This window comes from Sus scrofa, chromosome 5 (assembly GCF_000003025.6).
Source record: "Sus scrofa isolate TJ Tabasco breed Duroc chromosome 5, Sscrofa11.1, whole genome shotgun sequence".
NCBI classification, from domain to species: domain Eukaryota; kingdom Metazoa; phylum Chordata; class Mammalia; order Artiodactyla; family Suidae; genus Sus; species Sus scrofa.
In genome coordinates this window covers 69499687-69519058 of record NC_010447.5, presented here as the reverse complement: position 1 = coordinate 69519058, position 19372 = coordinate 69499687, and the positions used below count along the sequence as shown (strand labels likewise).

The 19372-nt window shown below is 52.2% G+C and overlaps 1 protein-coding gene across 1 annotated transcript; it reads left to right on the top strand.

Annotated features, from left to right (window-relative positions):
* Positions 6500 to 19168, top strand: HDHD5 (haloacid dehalogenase like hydrolase domain containing 5). Its single transcript, XM_021092501.1, is given in 10 exon segments — positions 6500 to 6623; positions 10676 to 10879; positions 11672 to 11784; positions 12980 to 13073; positions 14335 to 14368; positions 15763 to 15897; positions 15900 to 15936; positions 18148 to 18336; positions 18446 to 18649; positions 18651 to 19168. Coding segments are annotated over 10 exon segments (1257 nt in total). The 5' UTR covers position 6500; the 3' UTR covers positions 18775 to 19168.

The following is a 19372-nucleotide window of genomic DNA, read 5'->3' as shown; positions in this document are numbered from 1 at the left end:
TGGGACCCTCCATGTGCCGCGGGTGGAGCCCTAAAAAGACAAAAGACCAAAAAACAATAAATAAATGAATAAAATAGGAGTTCCCATCGTGGCTCAGTGGTTAACGAATCCGACTAGGAACCATGAGGTTGCCGGTTTGATCCCTGGCCTTGCTCAGTGTGTTAAGGATCCAGCGTTGCCGTGAGCTGTGGTGTAGGTCACAGACGCAGCTCGGATCCTGAGTTGCTGTGGCTCTGGTGTAGGCCGGCGTCTACAGCTGATTCGACCCCTAGCCTGGGAACCTCCATATGTCAAGCGTGTGGCCCTAGAAAAGGGAAAAAGACCCCCCCCCCAAAAAAATATATATATATAAATAAAATAAAATAAAATAAGTTTTGGGAGTTCCCATCCTGGCGTAGCGGAAATGAGTCCGACTAGGAACCATGAGGTTGTGGGTTCGATCCCTGGCCTTGCTCAGTGGGTTAAGGATCTGCCATTGCCAGGAGCTGTGGTGTAGGTTGCAGATGTAGCTCAGATCCTACATTGCTATGGCTATGGTGTAGGCCAGCAGCTGTAGCTCCAATTTGACCCCTAGCCTGGGAACTTTCATATGCCATGGGGGCGTCCCTAAAAATAAAAAATAATAAAATAAAATTAAAAATTTTGAAGTTCCCAGTGTGGCTCAGTGGTAATGAACCCGGCCAGCATCTATGAGGATGCAGGTTCAATCCCTGGCCTCGCTCGGTGGGTTAAGGATTCAGCATTGCCTTGAGCTGTGGTATGGGTCACAGACACAGCTCAGATCCCACGTCACTGTGACTGTGGTGTAGGCCAGTGGCTGTAGCTCAGATTCCACCCCTAGCCTATGGCTTCCATATGCCACAGGTGCAGCCTTAAAAAGACACATGCACAAAAGTTTTGGAGATCCATAGTGGTCTAGCAGTTAAGGATCGGCCTTGCCATTGCTGTGAAGCAAGTTTAATCCCTGGACTGGGAACTTCCGCAGGCTGTGGGTGCGGCCAAGAAAAAAGTAAAAAAAAAAAAATTAAAAGTTTGAGCAGATTTCAAAAATCAAAAAAAGGAGTTCCCGTTGTGGCTCAGCAGTTAGTGAACCTGACTAGCATCCCTGAGGACTCAGGTTCAATCTCTGGCCTCACTCAGTGGATTAAGGATCCAGCACTGCTGTGAGCTGTGGTGTAGGTTACAGACGTGGCTTGGATCTTACGTGGCTTTGGCTGTGGTGTAGACCGGCAGCTACAGCTCTGATTGGACCCCTAGCCTGGGAACTTCCATGTGCTTTGGGTGCGGCCCTAAAAAGACAAAAATACAAAAAAAAAAGGAGAAAGAAAAAAATCAAAAAAATATAAGAAGGAATACATTGAAATGTTTATGCCTACTTCTACTTTCTCAGCTTCTTCCCCACGCCACCCACTTTTTCCCAGTGTTTATTCATTTCTGGCGTTTATGTAAAGTAAACAAATGCAAATGTAAAGTCAGTTCTGTTTCCTCTTTCTGTTATGAAAGGCACCTGTCACCCGTCTGAACTCTGCTTGTTTTTGGTGGTCTTCCCCTGCCCTCTGTCTCACTCGGTGTCTCTGTGGGAACACACCAGAGTTTAATTAACAAGGCCCGGCTAGCTGGCACTTGGATTGTTGAAATCTCTGTTATTTAAGCTCTGTTGCAACAGAATAGTTGCCTAATTTATGCAGTAAAGGGCCAGGTGCCCTGTGGGCACTTCCTTGGGTTGACTGACACCCCCTTTCTCCGGACCCACTCAGAGGAGGCCTAGAGGGCCTGCGTATAGTCCTCTGTGCAGCATGAGGGGAAGCAGGGTCTTGTTTTTTTGGGTTTTTTTTTTCTGCTTTTTTAGGGCCACACCCGAGGCACATGGAGGTTCTTAGGCCAGGGGTCTAATCGGAGCTGCAGCCACCGGCCTACACCACAGCCACAGCAACACCAGATCCAAACTGCATCTGCAACCTACACCACAGCTCTCCGCAATGCCAGATCCTCAACCCGCTGAGCGAGGTCAGGGATGGAACCCACAACCTCATGATTCCTAGTCAGATTCGCTTCCACTGCACCACAACAGGAACTCCTTGCTTTTTTTTTTTCCTTTCTCTTTTTGGTTGCTCCCGTGGCATGTGGAAGTTCCCAGGCCAGGGAATCAAACCCACTCCCTGAGCTACTGCAGTGATCCTTAACCTGTTGCATCACAAGAGAACGCCAAGGGTCTTGCTTTAGAAGTCAAAGGCCTGGTCCAGACAGGGTAGAGATAGAAATGGAAAAAATATATGTAAATATTTTGATGAAAAAAATAAGGACCTAGAAAATTTTCTGTAGACAAGAGCTTCCTGCAACACTGTCTGCTCAGAAAGGGGTTGGAAGGTGAGGGGTCAGTGCGTCTGTCAGCCTGTGAGCTCCGGGAATGGCCTCTGCCTACCCCCTCGGTCCTCTGCGCCCCCAACCCTCCCCTTATGCTGGAAGCTGTATCTGAGATCACAGCCCTCTTCCAGAAAAGCCTGCCTTTCTTCACCCGGAATAACGCACCCCAGGCCAACTGTGACACAGCTGCCTAGAGCGAAGGAGAATGAGGCCAGAGCCCTCGGAAGAAGGCAGCAGGGCTGTGAGCTCCCATTCCAGAGGATTCTGCCCAGCAGACTGGGAGACCCTGGGAGATGAGGGGTTGGGTGGGGTTGCATTTAGGGAGGTCAATGTGGGAAAGGGAACAGTGCTGGTCCCAGAAGACTGAGCGCCAGCCTGGGGCCTCTGCCACCTTGGCTGGTGCTCTGACCCTTGTCCAGTGGCTCACATGGCCTCTGGGCCTAATTTTATCACTGTGGGTGTTGGGTTGGGTGTTTTCTTAGTGGCTTTTTCTGAGAGTCCCGTTCTTTTCTGCTCTTGGAAGGTTTACCTGGCAGTGAGAATCTGTGGTCCGGGAAGGCAACAGGAAGGTGGCTGGAGGGGAAGGTGTCATCCTCTGAGTTAAAACCAAACTTGAGGAGTTCCTGTCGTGGCGCAGTGGTTAACGAATCCGACTAGGAACCATGAGGTTGCGGGTTCGGTCCCTGCCCTTGCTCAGTGGGTTAATGATCCGGTGTTGCCGTGAGCTGTGGTGTAGATTGCAGACGCGGCTCGGATCCCGCGTTGCTGTGGCTCTGGCGTAGGATGGTGGCTATAGCTCCGATTGGACCCCTAGCCTGGGAACCTCCATATGCCGCGGGAGCGGCCCAAGAAATAGCAAAAAAAAAAAAACAAAAAAACCCCAAACTTGAGTTCATCTTATCAGGAAAGCCATGGTGGGCGAGGACTCGACGGAAGGCCTGTCCTGGTGGAGAGCAGGTGTCACTGAGTCCAGCACCTCTGCAGGATCCATCACTGCTCTTTTTTTTTTTTTTTTTTTTAACGTCTCCTTTGTTTTCTTCTGTTTCTTCAAATTTATTTGGTGAGGGAACAAGTCATCTGTCCTGCAGGGCCCTCCCGGTCTGGAAGTGACTGCCTCCCACGGAATTCCTTACCGCCTCCTTGGCCCTCATAGCCTGTAAAGAGGTGGCTGGACCTCGAGTCTTTCCCAGGACTGTTTCTGAGTCCCGCCAGCACACTCCCGCACCGGTGAAGGGTGGCTGCGCTCAGCTGTGCCCTCCAGAGCTGGAGACGCAGGGCAGCTGCCAGGTCCCATGGTTATGGCCTGGGAGGGGCAACTCCTCCCGGGAGGACAGTCAGACTTCCCAGGAACCTCCCCTCCTGCCTGGCCCCCCTTGCCGCCCCCTCCTTGTGAGGCTGGGGGGCTGCAGGAGCTGGCTGGCCAAGGCTGAGCTGACAGGTCGGGCCCCTGGTTCTGCTCAGAGGCTCCCTGGGGGCCAGTGGCAGGAGGCTGGAGGGTGGAGCTGCAGTGACAACTGCTCCCTGTTCCCTGGGGACTCTGCAGGGGAGGGGTGGGCAAGGAGCCATGCTGGGGGGATCCTGGCACTGCCTAGACCTGGACGTGCAGTGTGGCCTGGGGACCTGCCCCAGGGAGCCTTGAAGTGCTCAGAAGGGCTGGGAGCAGAGGTCAAGGAAGGGCCACCAGGCTTTGAGCAGGGACAGGTGGATTCCTTAAGCACCCAGCCCAGGGACTCACTTGGACACTACCCGCTTCCAAAATGCTTAGAACCGCCCTCCTCCACCGTCTCCTTCCTCCTCCTTTTTTTCCCACTCCTCTCCCTGCTGGGGTTTGAAAGATTTCTTGATCAATCCTGCCTCTTCCTTTTCTCTCCTCTCCCCCGGTCCTGCCTTCTTCTCTCCCATCACTCCCTCCCTGACTTTTATGGTTCTTTCCCCTCAGAGATCACACTGGACAGATGGACAGCGCAGGCAGAGGGGATGGGGTGGTTTGCCAGGCTGCGCTGTTCCCACTTCCCAAGTCTCCGGGCCTGGAGAGGACAGCTCGGCCCTCAAGACGGCCAAGCCTCCCATGCCCAGGCCACCTGCCTCTCTTGGCTGGCGTCCTGGTGCGGGTGGTGAGGATGGACACGGGAAGGGACAGGAGGACATGGCAACGACAAGACACACTGGTGGTCAGGGGAGCTGGGAGCATCTGAGCAGGAACGGGGCTGTGATGGGGACTCGTCAGTGTGACCAGGCGGCTCCCTGAGTTCATCTACTTATGGAAGAAATTTGTGGAACTCATAGACAGGCCCGGGGGGCAGCAATCACCCTTCCACCCTCTCCCACTGGACCCCACTGCTGCATGGGGCCCAGGGAAGCAAGACCATCCAGGAATCAAACTACCCTCAGCCCAGGATTAACACGGCCCCGTCCTCTGCCTGACTTTTCCAAGCAGGGGAGACAGGTGGGCCTGGGAACACAGAGGAGAGCACTGACCTTGTGCTGGGAGCTCTGGTGGGAACTAAGTTCTGAGCCCTCAGCGCCACCCCCCCCACCAGGCCTTTACTCTGCTCCTGCCATAGTCTGCTAGTGCCTCCAACTCTCCTTTTTTTTTTTTTTTTTTTTTTTTTTGTCTTTTCTAGGGCCGCGCCCACAGCATATGGAGGTTCCCAGGTTAGGGGTCGAACCTGAGCTGTAGCTGCCGGCCTATACCAGAGCCACAGCAACGCGGGATCCAAGCCGAGCCTGCAACCTACCCCACAGCTCACGGCAACACCGGATCCTTAACCCACTGATCGAGGCCAGGGATCAAACCTGCAACCTCATGGTTCCTAGTCGGATTCGTTAACCACTGTGCCATGACGGGAACTCCCAACTCTCCCTCTTTAATAACACTCTCCCTGGCTGTTACAAAAAGAGTAGCAAGTGTTGGTGGGGAACAGAGAACTTTTGTGTGCTGTTGGTGGGAATGTAAACTGGTATAGCCGCTGTGAAAAAAAGTATGGAGATTCCTCAGAAAAATTTAAAATAAAACTAATGTACAATTCAGTAATCCCACTTCTGGATATTTGTCCAAAGAAAATGAAAACATTAACTTAAAAAGATACATGCAACCCAATGTTCATAGCAGCACCATTTACAAGAGCCAGGATGTGGGAGCAAACTAAGCATCCATCAATAGATAAATGGGCTCTTGGCCTTAGTGCCATCTTCTGAGAAACCTCTGTGCCATGACAGCAAAGTGCAGGAAGAAGCGAATGCGAGGCTGCAGCACAAAAGAACAAAGAGGAGGCAGAGGTCCGAGTAAACTTGTACATCTGCAGAAGCCGCAGGAGCAGAAACAAGGAAAGCCCAGAGGCCAGGGACGCTGGTACAATTTGTTGGGCTGCATGCCTTCTGTCTAGAACTTGTCTCAGTGGATCCAGAACAACTTTTCACCATTCTGAGCCCCTCGGCCACTTTGAGACCCACCTTGCTCACAGCAAAATGATCCCTTTTAGTATTTTGTCCTGGACCTGTGACATTCTGGACTAGTTCTGTTCCCAGTTGTGGCTGAACGTAACACATTACAATAAATTACCTCCTCTCTTACCAAGAAAAAAAAAAGATAAATGGACGAAGAGATACACACACACACACACACACACGCACATATATATACGTTATATATGTATGTATACATATACATACATATATAATGGAATATTATTCAGCCACAAAAAAGAAGGAAATGCTGCATTTAGCATCAACGTGGATGGATGGCCCTTTAGGTTATTATGTTTAATGAAGTAAGTCAGAGAAAACAAATACTGTATGAGGTCACTTACATGCGGACTCTAAGAAACAAAATAACCAAGCTCATAGATCCAGAAAACAGGAGAAAGAGTGGTGGCTGCCAGATATGAGGGTTAGGAGTTGGTTAAAAGTGTGAGAAAGTTAAAGGGTATAAACTTCCAGTTATACGACCACGCCCACACGCGTAAGGCAGAGACCGAAGCGGGACTACAGCTCCCGAGATGCCCTGCGAGCACCCCCGCCCCCTTCCCGCCCCCAATACTGGATGGGACTACAGCTCCCAGGTGCCCCAGGCGCCACTGGCCGATGATTGGCCGCGCGGCGGGCCGGGCGTGCGCGGTGCGCGCAGGTGGCGGCCCATGGCTGCGTTCGGCGAGGTGGTGGCGCGGCGGGCGCCCGGGCTGTGGTGGCGGGCGGCTTGCGGGGCGGCGCGCGGGGCCGCGGGGCTCGGGGGCCGCCATTTGGCGAGCGGCGGCGCGCAGGTGAGGGCGGCGGGCGGGCGGGCAGGGCAGGAGGCCCTGTGGCCTCGTGGACCGTGCTCTGATGTCCGGCCTCCAGGACATCACTCCCACCGTCCCCGCAGTGTCCGCGTGTAGTGACGTCACGTCCTTTGGTCCCCGCCGCGTAGCCGCCGCCCGGGGCACCGCGTGACTCTGTCACTCGCGGGGCCGGACCTGGGCACGCGGGCCTCGGTGACCCGCCAGTCGGAACGTGCAGAAGACCGCGGCCCCGGCCCGCGGGTTCTCACAGTTCCCGACTCTCCAAGGGTGAGAGTGGGAGGGTGGAAGAAGGGGATGCGCACCTGCCCGGCGGTTTACTACCTGTGTGACTTAAGGCCGATTTCCGCCCTCCCTCGCTGTCCGTGGAGGACTCCTAGACCTGAAGGTGCTGGCGTCCCACAGACGCCTGGCATCCGCGGATCCCCCATCCACCAACAGCCATGGCTTGTGAAGTTTACGATCACCAGTTGGTTGGATCCACGTGTGAGGAGCCCACAGCTGTGGGGGCTGAATGTATATTTGTTGAAATAAATCCCCCCTATAAGTGGATCCGCCCAGTTCAAACGTGGTCAAGGGTCGAGGGTACGGCCCCCAGGGGACTCCCCAAATTAATCTTAAAACCATGCTTTTTATTTAATCTATTTTATTTTATTTTTTTTAGGGCTGCGCAAGTGGCATATGGAGGTTCCCAGGCCAGAGTTCGAATCAGCTACAGCCGCTGGCCTACACCACAGCCATAGCTATGGAGGAGCTGAGCTGCGTCTGTGACCTACACCACAGCTCAGGCAAGGCGGGATCCTTCACCCACTGAGGGAGGCCAGGGATTGAACCTGTTCGTTTCTTTTGCACCACAAAGGGATCTCCCCTCTGCCATGCTTTTTAAAAGTATAGTTTATTTACAGTGTTGTGTTGCTTTCTGGTGTACAGCAAAGTGATTCAGTTATACATATATTATATATATAAAATATATGTATACTATTTAAGAATATTTTCCTTTATAGATTATTACAAGATATTGAACATAGTTCCCTGTGCCATACAGTAGGACCTTGTTTATCTATTTTATATGTAGTAGAAAACCACACGTTTTATCACTACCACAAATATGGACTTTTTTTCCCCTTTGTCTTTTTAGGCCCGAACCTGAGACATATGGAAGTTCCTAGACTAGGAGTGGAATTGGAGCTGCTGCCAATGCCACAGCCACAACACCATATCTGAGCTGAGTCTTCCACCTACACCACAGCTTACAGCAACGCCAGATCCCCAACCCACTTAGCGGGGCCAGGGATTGAACTTGAGGCCTCATGGACACTAGTCAATTTTGTTACCACTGAGCCATAACAGAAACTCCACATATATGGACTTAACTCAGAGCTGGCTTAATACCCAGGACAAGTTACAAAAAACTTGAAGTGATAAAGAAGAAAAATGAGAATATAGATGCAGAAAAAAATAAAACGAAAAATGAAAAGAGAATGAAAATTCTTATTTCCTTTTCTCTAGGTAACTTCACTTAAACAAAAATTAATAGACTTTTTTTAGACCAGTTTTAAGTTTTCAGAAAGCCGAGCAGCAAGTGTAGAGAAGTCACACCTGTACATCCCTCCCCGCGTCCCTTCTGTGAAGCATCTCATGGAGTGTGGAGTCGCTGCATCCGATGCGCCTTTGCTTCCCAGGTCCTGGGTGCCTGGTTCTCTGTGTGCTCACCTGAGGGCCACAGGTGGTCATCCCGCACTACACAGTAATAGATGAGGGAGTGTCACAGATACTGCTCAACTGTCCTGAAACTTTCTTGTTCTAAGTGGCAGGATCTGCGGGTCTTTCTAAGCAAATCTTACGACTGTTTACGATATGGCCCCTAAGACCAGTAGTTTAATTTTGCAGCCATCAGCATAAATGAACTGTTTGGTTTGTTGACTATGTGAGTTTTCAAAAACCCAAAAGCACAACAGTGTTATGAACCCCATAGACCCATGTTCCAGATTCAGCTGTTACTAACACTTTGCTGCACTTGATTTGCTTATCTGCCCTCTTTTCTTGTGGCTCTAAGATGTTAAAGGGAATCCATTTTCTTATCATTTCAACCTTAAATTCTTCTGTATGTACGTCTAAGAAAATAAGGACATTTTGAACCACAGCGCATTTGTGGTGAAAGTGGCTTGACTTAGCTGGTGCCAACAAAAAGGAAAATGGTAAACAGATTAGCTTGGGTTTTTCTGACAGCTGAAAAACACCTTGCATGTATGTTAGTTCACAAAAAAAATGGGGTGATTTTTTTTAAGGAGTACAGTGTTCAGCTTTGTAAATCCAAGAAATGGCAGTTCCCATTGTGGTTCAGCGGTAATGAATCTGACTAGTATCCATGAGGACGTGGGTTTGATCCCTGGCCTTGCTCAGTGGGTTATGGATCTAGTGTTGCCATGAGCTGTGGTGTAGGTCGCAGACGTGGCTTGGATCCTGAGTTGCTGTGGTTGTGGCATAGGCTGGCAGCTATAGCTCAGATTCAACCCCAGTCTGGGAACTCCCATGTGCCGCAGTTGTGGCCCTAACCCCCCCCCCAAAAAAAAGATACAAATCAAAGAAATGCAGATTGAGATGAGATACCTCTTTTTTTTTTTTTTTAAATTGTGATATTAACAGGATGTTTGATCCTTAACAAACTCTTTGATACCAGTGAAAACCATCCTGGGCAAGGGGACCAGGTTGCACGTGGGTTGATAGGTGTTTTGGAAAATGGGCCAATAGGTGTTCCATCACTAAAATGTTTGTACTCTTTTGACTTATAACTCTTGCTTTTAAGAATCTATCTTTCAGTTCTCTGGTAGTGCAGTGGGTTAAGGATTGGTATTGTCATTACTGTGGTGCAGGTTCAGTCCCTGGCACTGGAATTTCCACATGCTGTGGGCGCAGCCAAAAAAAAAACAACTAGAAGAAAAATCCATCATATGGAAAAACTAGTAAGCATGAATAGGTTCTTTATAGTATAATTCGTAGAGGCAAAAGTGTGGAAAAACCTAAATATCTGAATAGGGGAAACCTAATGGAGTATACACTCAAAATATGTAGCAGAGGCGATGTGGAGGAGGTGGGGCTGTGGTACAGAAAGAAAACCAAGAGATACCAATGAAAAACGGAAGATGGAAAAGAAAGCACGACATAGGGCCATTTCTGTGTTAGCTCCAAGATAAGAAATTAGTACCATCCATAAAACAGTTTCTGGAAAACACACAAGACAGGGAGTAGTAGCACTGGGCAGCAGCAAGAAACAAGAATTTTCTATATTGTCTGTAGCAATTGAGTGTGTTTTTAGAACTCTGTGTGTCGATATTGGTAAAACAATTTTAAAAGATGGTTATGAAGGTTGTTGTAGCAGATAAAATTGCTTCAGGTCAAACAAAAAAAAGCCAAGATGCAAAATTATACATATAAAGTGCCGTTGTAGCTATGCGACAAATGTAAGAATAGAAAAAGAGATGAAATACTATCGATTGTGTTCCAGTGTTGGGATTCTTTGCGAATTTCTCTGTTTTCCAATGTAAAAATTTCTTTAATATTGGAGTTCCCATAGTGGCTCAGTGGTTAACGTATCCGACTAGGAACCCTGAAGTTGCAGGTTTGATCCCTGGCCTCACTCAGTGGGTTAAGGATCTGGCATTGCAGTGAGCTGTGGTGTAGGTCACAGATGCGGCTCGGATCCCACGTTGCTGTGGCTGTGGTGTAGGCCAGCAGCTGTAGCTCCAATTGGATCCCTAGCTGGGAACCTCTGTATGCCTAGGGTACAGCCCTGAAAAGACAAAAAGACCAAAAAAAAAAAAAAACAAAACAAAACTTTATATTATGCAAAAATAATTTCAACAAAATACTTATATGCTTGAAAATACCTGAAAAGGCCTAATTCTTTGTTGCAGATGGATTTGTCCTGTAGGCAACCCCGTGTCCTCACCTTGATCAAAGCCTTGCTGGCCCAGGGTCAGGGGTGATGTACCTTCCATGCCTCACTCAGGGGCCCTTCTTGTCTCCCCTCCGTGCAGAGGCCGCCCACCTTCGGGTTCCTGTTGGACATCGACGGGGTGCTGGTGCGGGGCCATAGGATCATCCCAGCTGCACAGGAAGCCTTCCATAAGCTGCTGAACCCCGAAGGGCAGCTGCGGGTGCCTGTGGTGTTTGTCACAAATGCGGGGAACATCTTACAGCATGGCAAGGCCCAGGAGCTGTCCGCCCTACTGGGCTTCCAGGTAAGGAGGCAGTGGGAGACACTGGAGCCCAGGACCTGGTTCCCACGGAGCACCCCCTCCAGCACTGACTGCGTCTCCTGCCCTGGTGTGGGAGGGGGACAGTAGGGATCAGCCCTAGGGCATGGTTATCAGTGTAAATCTTCCAGTCCTGTTGGAAAAAAAGCTTGGAGTTCAAGGCCAACCTCCAGAGTCGGGCCTCATGGGCAGGGCAGCGCCGTCTTTTATGTAAACATGTGTGGAGCCCTGAAGTCCCACCCATGCACTTGGCAGTGTCCCCAACTCTCTGTATCCATTTCTTTTCTCCTGGGCCTTAGGGTCCCATGTTGCTGAATCCCCATGTGCCAGGTGGAACTCTGGAGTGACAGCTGCGTTTCTCATGAGAGGACAGCTCAGGGAGTGCTATCCCTGCCACCCACCTACAGCTCCACTGTGTCCCGGCATCCACACGTCTTTGTCAGCAGAGTATTTCATTCTTGGAAAGTGTCCTTTGGAACTGAGAGGGCAAATCCAGTGCTGACTGACTGGGTGACGCTGCTTGGGATGCAGAATAAAGGGACAGGACTGGTTCCTCCCTTGGTATCTGGAGAGTGGGCTGTGGTTGAAAAGGCTTTCGTAGAACTGAAAACAACAGATCTGAGCTCATGTACTAGCCCTGTGGTTCCCAAGTGGGGCTGAAAAGTGGGGGTATTGGGAACTGAGTTTATTCCTCAATACCTATCAGCTCTGCCTCCTCCTGGGCAGGTAGGCCCTACTCCAGTTATTGCCCTCACCTCCCTCTCTGTTTCTTGGCAGGTGGAGCCTGACCAGGTGATTCTGTCCCACAGCCCTATGCGGCTCTTCTCACAGCATCACGAGAGGCGGATGCTGGTGTCTGGGCAGGGGCCCCTGGTGGAAAACGCCCGAGCGTATCCTTGAGCTGCTTCCTGCTCTGCTGTCCTCACCTGGCAGAGGGGACTGGAGCCAGGTGTGCCAGGCTCTTGCGGGAGGGCGGGTGGCTCCCCAGGGGAGGGGGGCACCCCTGACACCTGGGGGTTTCTGAAAGCCAGCCCAGTGCCTCAGAACCTGTCAAATAGCTTACAGAGTGCACTCACGGCTATTCCCTGGAGAGTCTTGACTCACTGGATCTGAGAACTAGGCAGTTCTGTGGCTAGTTTGGGAACCACTTGCTCCCAGTGCATTTGCAGTGGGCTTACCCTGTGGATGTGTGCTCAGGAAGTGGGGATAGTCCTGCTCCAAGGTAGCTCACCCACGCGCTGCCTCCGCAAACCTGAGCCGAGCGTTTCCTGTGATCGAGGTGCGCTCTGGGGCCAGAGAAGCTCATGGGTCCTGGTTAATCAGAGCTGGTACTTCAGGCGGCTGAAGTCACACTCAGGGATGGTGGAGGAACATTTAAGACAGCATGTGGTCAGAGACAGCAAAGGGCAGAAAGGGTCTGAGTGTCCCTGGTGCTTGGCGGGAGGCCAGTCCTGGAGCAGGACTCACTTGTGGCTTTGTGGTGGGGGGTTGCTGGGCCCCAGGAGGGGTTTACATTTTTCAGCAGAGACATAGCTGAGGAGGCTGGAAGGAGGGGGTGAGAGGGTGCCTGGAGCAGGAGACCAGAATGGGACCATGTGGGGAGGAGGGGAGGAGAATGGCACCAGAGCATAAGTGGGTGAGCTTACTTGTGAGGCAGTGTGGTCTGTGTGGGCTTGAGGCCGATGGGAGCATCTTTCTGGGGAGTGGAGGACGGGAGCACAGCAGCAGGTGCTGGAGGTCCAGCGGGCGTGCCCTCCACAGCCTGCCGTTCTGGCTGAATCTGGTCCAGCCATCCAGAGTTAGCTCCGGCCTGGCTTTTCTAGACCCCATTCAGCCCTCATCCTCCAGGGAGTCTCCTGAGCTGTCCCCAGAACACGGGTTCTCACGGTTCTGGGCCTCTTGTGTGCCTTTGCGCCCAGTGGTGCCCAGCATAGGACAGGCCCCAGGAGTGGCCCCCACTACCCGCATCCTCAGGATCCATGCTGGTCTCGCTGGGTCCTGTCTGGGGTTGGGGGTGCTGATTTGATTGGGGCTGGGTTGGTGTCCCTCAGAACTGTCTGGCTTTGCTTCCTGACCTCACTCTAGACTGGGCTTCAAGAGCCTGGTCACAGTGGACGAGCTGCGGGCAGCCTTCCCTGTGCTCGACATGGTGGATCTCCAGCGGCGGCCGAAGACCACGGTAATCTGGGCCTCCTCTTGCTGACTTTTGGCCCCTCCCACACAGAGCTGCTTCCTTGGAGGGCACGTCTGGCCCAGGCACCGGCTAGGGGAGGCACAGCTCCCAGGGCTTGCCTTTCTGTGTGGTTGGCCGTTGGCTGAGGACCCCTGCAGAGTCCTGGTGTCTCCTCCAGGTGGTAGTTCTGTGCTTTCCCAGAGTCACTTGGGAGGATCACTAATGTTTATGAAATGAATCCCTGCTCTGCTTAACCTGAAGCTTGCTACAGAGACCTGACCCGGTGGGAAACAGCTTTTTTTCATTTTTCTTTTTTTGTCTTTTTAGGGTCACACTTGCAGCATATGGAAAGTCCCAGGCTAGGGGTCGAATCAGAGCTACAGCTGCCAGCCTACACCACAGCCACAGCAAAATGAGCTGCGTCTGCGACCTACACCACAGCTCAGGGCAACGCTGGATCCTTAACCCACTGAGCGAGGCCAGGGATTGAACCCATATCCTCATGGATACTAGTCGGATTCGTTACTGCTGAGCTACAGCGGGAACTCTGGAAATAGTTTCTTGTCCATTCTGAGTATCTGTCCAGTTTCCTTGGGGGTTTGGCCCACATTTGAACCTCATCTCTCTGACCAGTGGTTGCAGGGCCTCTCATTGACTCTCTAGGGTGACTGCCCATCTCCCGATGGCCTCTCGCCCTCTTCCTCCTCCTGTGAACTCTGTGTGGATCACACTGCCTGTTTTAAGTCAGCGCTGTTAACATGTGATGAAGCGCAGTTAGAACAGAGGCGTGTGCTTCCGTTTATTTGTGTGGCTTTACCCTTCTTTCTGAGCTTTCCAGTTGAGCAGAGCCTTTGTGCTATGCACCTGGTGTGCAGAACCAGATGTCACCTGAAGCAGGTCTCAGAGAAGCTCAGAGACAGTCCGCCACAGGGACGTGGCTCAGGGCAGGTCTCAGAGCTGGTTAGTGGCAGAGCCAAGACCATTGGAGCCGTTCCTGGAAGGAACAGACCCCAAGAGGATGGTTCAGTGAAGGCCCTGCCTCCTGAGTGACATCAGCCTCCTGTCCCTCCATGAGCTTGCCTGGTCCTTGGCCACCTGATTCCAGGCTACCCAGCTGTCCCCTGGCTGCCCTTCACCCATGGTGACCCCCAGCCTGGGCTAGACCAAGGGGTCTTCCATCTGTCAGGAATGCATCTCCCTCCACCCCCTGGAGACCGGGCGTGGGAGGTGACTGAGGCGCTGACGGGCTGTTCTTTGTCTCTCGCAGCCCCTTCCAAGGAACGACTTCCCTGCTATCGAAGGTAATGAGGTCCTTATGGCATGGGCGGGCTCTCCCCACGGCTGGTACTGCTGGGCTCTGGTCTCGGATCTGCCACTCACGACCTCTGAGATATCTAACTGCTAATCTTTCCTTCCCCGTGTCACTCACCTCGTTATTCCAGAAAAACCATGACCTAAAGGACCTAGTCCAGTGTTTCTCAGCTGTTAAACCCAGTTCTCCCCTGTGTTAGAAAAGTATTGTTACTTTACCACCCTGAAGTGAGTTCTTAGATAATACCCAAATATTAAAAATTAGTTTACTAAATTAGGCCCTAATTGTTATAGGCAGAAGTAAAAGAATTTTTTAATAAGATAATCAGTATTTCAATATGTAATAATTATCCAAGAAGACATAATTAGCAAAATGATTATACCAAAAATAGAATCCCCATAAATGTTACAGCGACAGAAGCAGGCTCATGTATGTTTATGGGTGTGATGTGGGTGTGTTTCATCGGTGACTCAGAAATTAGGGGCGGTATTGTCACTGGTGGCATGGTTTTCCAAAGTGGGGAATAAGTCCTGGTAAAGTTTAGCAGAAGTAAAGTACAGTCTTCTCTTGACCAACACAATAGTTTTGTTTTTGGAAAAATCAGTGTTTATGAAAACTTCACTAAGAAACACTGTGTTTACGTATAGAATGGAATTAGGGTTTAGGTTCAGTTAACTATAAGCAGATTGTTCACCTGCCTGAGTGTCAGCTGTTTATAGACACAGGGACGGTTTTGATCGTGCAGGACTGTCCTGAGCCATTTGGGTCCCTGGGCCCTGATGGTCTTGCCACTGAGTCTGTCAGTCACTGTGACAGAACCCATGTGCCAGTTTCCAGTACATCGCCCAGGCAGGGGTGGTGCTGCCTCCCTCCCCCCGGGGCCACGGCCTGGCCCAGTTCTCTGCTCTTGAGGCAGACCTTGGTAGTGGTGTTGGCTTGAGTGCTGCGTGTCCAGCAGGGCTTCTGTGTTTTGTCCTATCTCATTTGTATCCTCACAGTGCTAGGTATGTGTCCTTGTCATCATGTAGTTGAAGGGCTGAGGCTGAGCGACAGTGAGAACTGGCCCACAGTCATGAGGGATGTGGACAGAGTCAGGTTGGGAGCTCAGCCTGTGACGTGTGTCCAGGCTGGGTGGCCCCTGGGGTTGGGGGACGTGGCTGAGGAGGGTAAGAACCTGCAGGGTGAGGCAGTGGGCAGAGCATTGGGCAGCATGGGCTGCCGCTCCTCTGCTCCTCATTCTCGGAACTTTGCCCGCTGCCCGGGGATCCGTGCACTTGCCAGGCCAGTGCACCAAGGGAAGTGTGTGTGGCTGGGGCACTGAGGGCCCCCGGAGGCCTTCCTGCACCCGCACAACCTGGGCCCTCCCTCACTTGTGCTCTGCAGGGGTGCTCCTCCTTGGGGAGCCAGTGCGTTGGGAGACCAGCCTGCAGCTGATCATGGACGTCCTCCTGAGTGATGGGAACCCTGGCACGGGTCTGGCAACGGCCCCCTACCCCCACCTCCCTGTCCTGGCCAGCAACACGACCTCCTCTGGATGGCCGAGGCCAAGATGCCTAGGTGAGGACACAGGGTCCCTGGCCTTGGCCCTGGGGGCCACCTCCAGCTGCCACCGGGGCAGTTCTGCTGACGCTCCTCACGCCATCCTGTGCCCTGGAGTTGCCATGGTAACTTGCCCCCGGGAGGGGTCTCCAGGGTCACTTCGCACACTGATTAATAAACGAAAAGTGTGGGTTGCTGAACACAGAAGACTCACAGAGATGGTCTTTATTAAACCCCGGCCTTGCCCTCTGGAGTCCTGACCGATGTGTTCTTTTTGGCTAATGGCACCCAAGGGACGGTCAGTTCTGTCATGACCTGCCCTTCCCTCCCTGCTCCCTGCCTGCACCCTGTGGCACTGGTTCTTTCACTTCTTGTTTCCTTCTGCCCTGAGACGTGGGGGAGGGCAAAGCAGGAATGATTCTGAGGCCCCTGAACCAGTCACTTCCTCAAAAGGCCTGGAGCGTTGAGCTGGTCCCCACCTCATCCCATCCTCCCCAGGGTTGAGCACAGCCCAGGCCCTGTTTTGCTGGCCAGTGGGTTGCTTTCCTGGAAGGGCAGCTGCTGGTGCTGTTTGGCTGCTTTTGTCTGCAAGGCAAAGTCTGGAGTTTTCTGCTCCTGCCCTGCCTCCCAGTGGGCTGTGCGATGAGTCGGCTGCCAGGGTTCCAGGGCCCAGTACTGCCTCGGGTCACATGGCTCAGCAGCCTGGGGGGCAGGCACCACCGAGCTCTCTCTCCTGACTTGACTTTTTTTTTTTGTCTTTTTAGGGCTGCATTGATAGCATATGGAAGTTATATAACCCCAGGCTAGGAGTTGAATCGGAGCTGCAGCTGCCAGCCTACGCCACAGCCACAGAAATGCCAGATCCAAGCCATGTCTGCGACCTACACCACAGCTCACGGCCATGCGAGATCCTTAACCCACTGAGCAAGGCCAGGGCTTGAACCCGCAGCCTCATGGTTCCTAGTTGGATTTGTTAACCACTGCGCCACAACGGGAACTCCTCTTCTGACTTTTGAAGTGCATTTCTGCAGCTTGAGGTCAGGTGTTTTCTAGAATATTCTTCCTAGAGTTCAGGTTTGCTGACATTAGGTGAAGGGGGTTTGATTTGTAGGCTGTGGACTGAATAGCAAGAGGAAAATTACCATTTATAAACCACATTTGAGATTAATTTTTTATTCAGTAATTAAAAAATTGAAAATAGAATTCAGTATATAAATAAGTGACATTGGAATATAACCTCAAGATACTGAACAGTATCAGTTAGGATTTGGTTTAGCAGCAAGGGATGAAAACCCAAAACAAGAGTCTTGACTGAGATGGCAGTCTCTTTCTCAAGTAAAAAAGTCCACCTGTCAGGCATCTCAGCCCTTCACTACCTAATCCACAAGGGCTGCCTGAACTCCAGCCTTCATATCAGCATTCCAGGCAGCAGGAGGGAGTAAGGGAGGATGGATAAGATAACATATCCCCAGTGTGGAGGATACTTCCTAGGAGCTTAGCCTAGCACTTGGATTTCATAGCTTAGCTGCTGTGGGGCTGCTTTCTTATACCCAGTGGGTTGGCAATAGGCTCAGTGAAGATTGACACCAAGACAGGAGGGGATGTCACCAGTAGTCTGCCTGGATCCAAGGCAGAATTTGAGCTTAGGTCTCTAGGGTCCGGCTGCCCAGGTGGTCATCCTAGCTTCACACCTTGGGCGGGTCACTCAGCCTCACCCGTAAAGTGGAGATGATGAGAGCTCCCATAGCGTTTTTCTTTTCTTGTTTTGCATTTCAGGCCCACACCTGCAGCACATGGAGGTTCCCAGGCTAGGGGTCGAATCAGAGCTACGGCTGCCAGCCTACGCCACAGCAATGCAGGATCCAGGCCGCATCTGCACCTACACCACAGCTCATGGCAACACTGGATCCTTAACCCACTGATCGAGGCCAGGGATCAAACCTACAACCTTATAGTTCCTAGTTGGATTCATTTTCGCTGCTCTAGGACAGGGAAATCTCCCATAGGGTTTTCTAAAGATTAAACATGACCTGCCATCTCCAGGGCTGGGACAGTGCTCGATAGACGTTATCAGGTAGTTGCAGGTCATAGATGCAGCTAATAAATGTACTTACTTCTTACCAGAACTAAGTCACGTTGCTCTGTCACTGCCAGACCCCCAGTGAAAGGCACTGTCAGAGCAGGCGGGGCCTGGGGAGGGGACCAAGTGGCTGGCTGTTTCTCTGGCAGGTTTGGCCATGGCACCTTTCTGCTGTGCCTAGAGGCCATCTACCGGAAGGTGACTGGCAAGGAGCTGCGATATGAAGGGCTGATGGGTAAACCCAGCCTCCTCACCTACCAGTACGCGGAGGGCTTGCTCCGGCGGCAAGCGGAGCGGCGGGGCTGGGCAGCCCCCATCCGGAATCTCTACGCAGTGGGGTAAGCCCTGCGCCCCCTAACCCCCTACAACGTGCCCTCCCTCCTCCCTGCATCTCTGCCCCTCTGCCTGCCTGGTCCCCTGCACTGAACCGGGTTTTCTCTTCCTCAGTGACAACCCCATGTCTGACATCTACGGGGCCAACCTGTTCCACCAGTACCTGCAGACGGCGAGGTCGGTGGGGGCGGAGGAGGGGGCCAGGGGCCCCTGGAAGCAGCAGCCCTCAACTGCTCGGAGCTGCACCTCCATCCTGGTGTGCACGGGGGTGTACAGCCCCGAGGCTCCAGAGTCCCCAGGGCCTGCCCCGGGGGGGGGCGCCTCCCTTCCACGGGCACCGGGACTTCGGCTTCAGCCCCGGCCTCCTGGAGGCAGCCCATGTGGTGAGCGACGTGCACGAGGCTGTGCAGCTAGTCCTCCGTAAGGAGGGCTGGGCTCTGTAGGGCGGCCCCGGGGGTGGGGGCCACTGGCTGCTGCCTCCCAGAGCTCCTGCTGTCCCCAGGGGTGTTGACACTGCGGCTTGCAGGGACGCGCTGGCTCTCTTGCTCAGTGGGGGCCACAGGCTTGTACCCTGGGTAGCCCTTTGGGTGGAAGCATCAGATTTTCTGGGCCCATTACTGTCTGCCTGTCCTGGCAGCCTGACCCCAGGTTTGTCATCATCCCTCAAGTGGTAACTTCTGCAGAAGGAGTGGCGGTGTGGCCTCTGCCCGTGCCAGCATGGAGTGTAACTAACACCCCAACACTATTTTGTTTGGTATTTTATCTTGTCGCCCAGATATTTCAGACTTATTTTTTTAAGATAATCATAATAAATATTCGTTTTGCTGTCTCTACGAAGCTCTGTCTGGAATATACTGGAACGTCTGATGGGGGAAGGATCGTGAGTGAGGGGTGTGGGTGACCTGGAGGTGAAGGGATTGTGGGCATTTCACTCCTGTAAGCCACTGACCCCTGCTTACCCGACTGAGCAGTGAGGCCGCATCTGTGTAAAAAGGAGTTTAGTTCAGGCGTTACCATCGACTCATTAGCTCCCCTGCTGTA